The sequence below is a fragment of the Chiloscyllium plagiosum genome, chromosome 11 (assembly GCF_004010195.1).
Source record: "Chiloscyllium plagiosum isolate BGI_BamShark_2017 chromosome 11, ASM401019v2, whole genome shotgun sequence".
NCBI classification, from domain to species: Eukaryota; Metazoa; Chordata; class Chondrichthyes; order Orectolobiformes; family Hemiscylliidae; genus Chiloscyllium; species Chiloscyllium plagiosum.
The window spans coordinates 40,375,793-40,380,199 of NC_057720.1; the positions used below are offsets into that span (position 1 = coordinate 40,375,793).

General features: G+C 41.1%; 1 protein-coding gene across 3 annotated transcripts in view; it reads right to left on the minus strand.

The window, feature by feature from the left end:
- Positions 1–4,407, minus strand: part of pomgnt1 (protein O-linked mannose N-acetylglucosaminyltransferase 1 (beta 1,2-)) — a 72,003-nt gene that overhangs the window by 35,886 nt on the left and 31,710 nt on the right. For all 3 annotated transcript variants that reach the window (XM_043699155.1, XM_043699154.1, XM_043699156.1), the window contains exons 8-9: positions 3,464–3,591; positions 2,152–2,222 (exon numbers count right to left, since the gene is read on the minus strand). In XM_043699155.1, coding sequence (XP_043555090.1) covers positions 2,152–2,222; positions 3,464–3,591 — 199 coding nt within the window. The remainder of the gene's footprint in view (positions 1–2,151; positions 2,223–3,463; positions 3,592–4,407) is intronic.

Below are 4,407 nucleotides of genomic sequence, written 5' to 3' on the forward strand. Positions count from 1 at the left end.
TTGTCCTTCCATTCTCGAAGGGGCATATCACAGGAAGGACAGTGCTGCCTGAATCAGTGTGGGGAAGGACTGCAGCTCTGAGGGAGGCAGAGTGTCAGTGAAAGTGCAAAACATGACCTCTGCAAACTGCACCTTGTGACTGTGTTGGAATGAAAAGCATTTGACAGACTTGTTCCGGATTGAAGAGTTTATTGGAAGCAGGAAGGTGAGGAAGAAACAGCGTAAAAGCATTTAAATATGAGTGCAGAATCATTTCCCGCAGCACGAATCAGATTGTAAAGTACAGAGTAGCGTTTCGATACATTGAATCTGGGTTGATTTACTTTGATGAGGTTGAATTACTAGGGTATTAAGCCATTAAAAATGATACAGCAATTGCTCACGATGATGGAACATTGGCTCAGTAATTCGCACTGCTGTTCGGTCTGAGGGTTATGTTGATTGGCCAAGTTAAATTGCCCTCTCGTGCCCAGGGAGTGAATTAAGTTCGTTTAATGAATTAGCCATGGTAACGCGGGGATAAGTCAGAAGTCACAGGACGCCAGGTTATAGTCCAACAAGTTTCTTTGACATCATAAGGGGGAGGGTTGCCCCTTCTAGTGAAATATAAGGGAATAGGGAGGAGAGCTAGGTCTGGGTGAGATGCTCTTCAGAGTGTCGACACCTGCTTGATTGACTGAAATGCTCTTTCTGCGCTGTCGGATTCTGAGATTCTATCAGAGAGGATAATGATGGTGTTTGCTGGTGTGTAAAGCCATTAGAGACGATGCTGACGGGGTTTACTGAGGATGAGATTTTATTCACTTGTCTTCTTGGAAAATTGAGAACAGTTATCCCTGGACCAAGAAAGACCTAATTGGGATTTTTCACATTATGGAATGTTTGGACAGAGTTAGTAGTTGGAAAACTCCCTCTTTCCAGTGAGTAAACTTCTAGACGTCAGGCATTCAAAACCTTTGATAAAACTTTTTAACGACTTGGAAATGATGAGAGCAGAATTGGTGTCACTCCGATAATCTGTTTTTCAAAATATTTGGAAAGGCACATTTAGTGACATGCAAGGAATAAATTTCAAAAAGAGAGAGACAGCGTGTGGCTAGGTAAAGGTGTAGGGGTGGGGTGTAGTCTGTCGGAAGTTGCAGAGAAACAATGTCTAAGTGGGTTGACTTTAAATGTAAAGAAATTTCGTGAACGTGTGCAGCTGAATTGTCATTTATCTCAAGAGGGATGGAATACAAACGCACCGTTGTGCTACTGAGAAATTATAAAGCTCTAGTTAGGCCCCATTTGGAGTACATTGTCCAGTTTTGGTCCCCACACCTCAGGAAAGTCATACTGGCACTGGAGCGTGTCCAGCGGAGATTCACTCGGATGATCCCTGGAATGGTAGGTCTAACATATGAGGAACGACTGAGGATCCTGGGATTATATTCATTGGAGTTTAGGAGATTAAGGAGAGATCTAATAGAAACTTACAAGATAATACATTGCTTGGAGAGGGTGGACGCTAGGAAATTGTTTCCGTTAGGCGAGGAGACTAGGACCCGTGGACACAGCCTTAGAATTAGAGGGGGTAAATTCAGAACAGAAATGCGGAGACATTTCTTCAGCCAGAGTGTGGTGGGCCTTTGGAATTCATTGCCACAGAGTGCAGTGGAGGCTGGGATGCTAAATGTCTTCAAGGCAGAAATTGATAAATTCTTGATGTCACAAGGAATTAAGGGCTACGGGGAGAATGCGGGTAAGTGGAGTTGAAATGCCCATCAGCCATGATTGAATGGCGGAGTGGACTCAATGGGCCGAATGGCCTTACTTCCGCTCCTATGTCTTATGGTCTTATGTTCAGAGCTGATCAAGGTAATTTCTTGCCAGGAAACTATTTCAGTAAAGATCAATTTTTACTATTGCAGCGTGAAAAACAAGTCAAATGATTCTACAAAAATAGATACAAACGTTTGTTTCCCCAGGATATTAGCTTTACTTTGCAAAAAGCAATTACCAACTTTGACCTTGAATGGAATATGAAAGAACGGTACAACAAAACACCATTCATTCAATAAGCATACAAAAAAGGTGTAATACCTCACGTTGCAGACTTGCTGTATATCCAAAAGTAACATTGTTATCCATATGTTGAACCTCACATCTCACCTGTAAAGGTAGTTAGGTCTGTTACCAGCTATCACCGCCACCGGAACATCATAAACTTTGTTATCTTTTAACTGTGAAAATAAAGCATAACATTCAAATTTACTTCAAGTACTGAAGTAAACTGGAATTCAAATTTCACCAGATGGTAATCTGCAACAGTTGTGATATTTTAGCTTGTATTAAAATTATCAATTCCCCTCTTGATTTCCAAATGCTCATGTTTTACCTGAATAAATCAATCTTACATCACTTTCTTATTGTTTATGTGTGTCTCAATAACAGAAAGCATGGATTAGTCACCCGATCTCTTGCCACAAACACACCCTGTAGCTGACCTGCTGTTAGGTCAGGCTCAATGCCATTCTGACATTGCCAGAGAAATAACTTGGTCTGGCAAGGCTCTCTTTTAGCATTTACCTTCTTTTATGCTGCCACATGAAGCATGATTAAAACTTGATATTTTAGCAACATATAAATTACACTCTTTTTGCTAATGCTACAACACACTGCCGAAATATTTCATGAAGTCTTGAAACTAGTATAGTGTAGCAATTCAAAGTCCAAGGCTGTAAATTACAACAGCAGAGCTGGCCATCAGTGGAGCTCAATTTGTCTTCACAGAGTTCACTTGATGGGAACAAGAGAAAAATAACTGAGGAACTGTACTTGCTGCAAGATTATCACAGGCTAAGCAAACATCATGAAACTGATCTGAAGATAGGCATCTGGTAAAAACAATGGAAAAGTTCAAGAACTATGTTTAAACCAACTGTAACATCAGGGTGGAGGGTTCAGGGTCATGCTGACAAATTTCTTCTGGATTCCCAGAGTTGTTAGATTATGGATATGCTTCCTTTAAAACACAAAGGCAAGAGAAAGAGATGATAGAAAAAAAAAGAGAAAGCGTGAAAGACAAAATTGCTCCAAGTTAGATGAAATGTGAAACAGTAACAGCTCATGCATTGATGGCAGTTCTGTTTTCAGTTAAGTCACTGTTTTAATCCACTGTCGCACCTACCTATTCAAACAATGACTATCTGATGACATATATTACAGGGAATTTCTCAAGAGTTTTGAATGAAAGTATTTGCTAAGACAACCACTGATGCTGATCAGGCAATCCAACAAGTCAAGATTACCAGCAACTCACTGAAAAAAAATCTGACCAATCCCATCGAGACCAGCAGTAATTGAGGTAGTCATCTAAGAAAGTCCATTTCATGCATAACAATTGCATGGAACCAACTGAAAGATTGACTAAAAATGGTGAAAACATCAGGGAACAAAGCAGTTAAAAGAGAAGCAAACTTACAGGCTCAGGGTTAAATTCAATCGGTGCTGGATCCTTACAGCTGCAGATGCTCCCATATCCTTCCACTTTGCTGCAGAAAGTCTTCCTCCTCCGATTGGCAACTGTGTCTGCCCAGTGACACTCAGCATCTTCAAAACAAAAACACACAAATCTTTAAGAGATACATGTTAATCTTCAGGGATACCCCTTACCAAATAACTGATTCAGAATATATTCTCACTTATTTCCTTCAAAGCCTGCTAATTGATGTTCTAATAAAAGCTACCCTAGAGTCAGAGTTATATAGCATGGAAACAGACCCTTTGGTTCAACTAGTCCATACCATGTTCCTAAACTAAACTAGCCACCCTTGCCTACATTTGGCCCATATCCTTCCAAATCCTTCCTATTCATGCGCATATCCAAATGCCTTTTAAATGTTATAATTGTACCTGAATCCATCATTTCCTCAAGCAGTTCATTCCACATATAGAACATAGAACAGTACAGCACAGAACAGGCCCTCCAGCCCACGATGTTGTGCCGATCATTGATCCTCATGTATGCACCCTCAAATTTCTGTGACCATGTGCATGTCCAGCAGTCTCTTAAATATCCCCAATGAGCTTGCTTCCACAACTGCTGTTGGCAACGCATTCCATGCTCTCACAACTCTGTGTAAAGAACCCGCCTCTGACATCCCCTCTATACTTTCCTCCAACCAGCTTAAAACTATAACCCCTCATGTTAGCCATTTCTGCCCTGGGAAATAGTTTCTGGCTATTGACTCTATCAATGCCTCTCATCATCTTGTATACCTCAATTAGGTCCCCTCTCCTCCTCCTTTTCTCCAATGAAAAAAGTCCGAGCTCAGTCAACCTCTCTTCATAAGATAAGCCCTCCAGTCCAGGCAGCATCCTGGTAAACCTCCTCTGAACCCTCTCCAAAGCATCCACATCATTCCT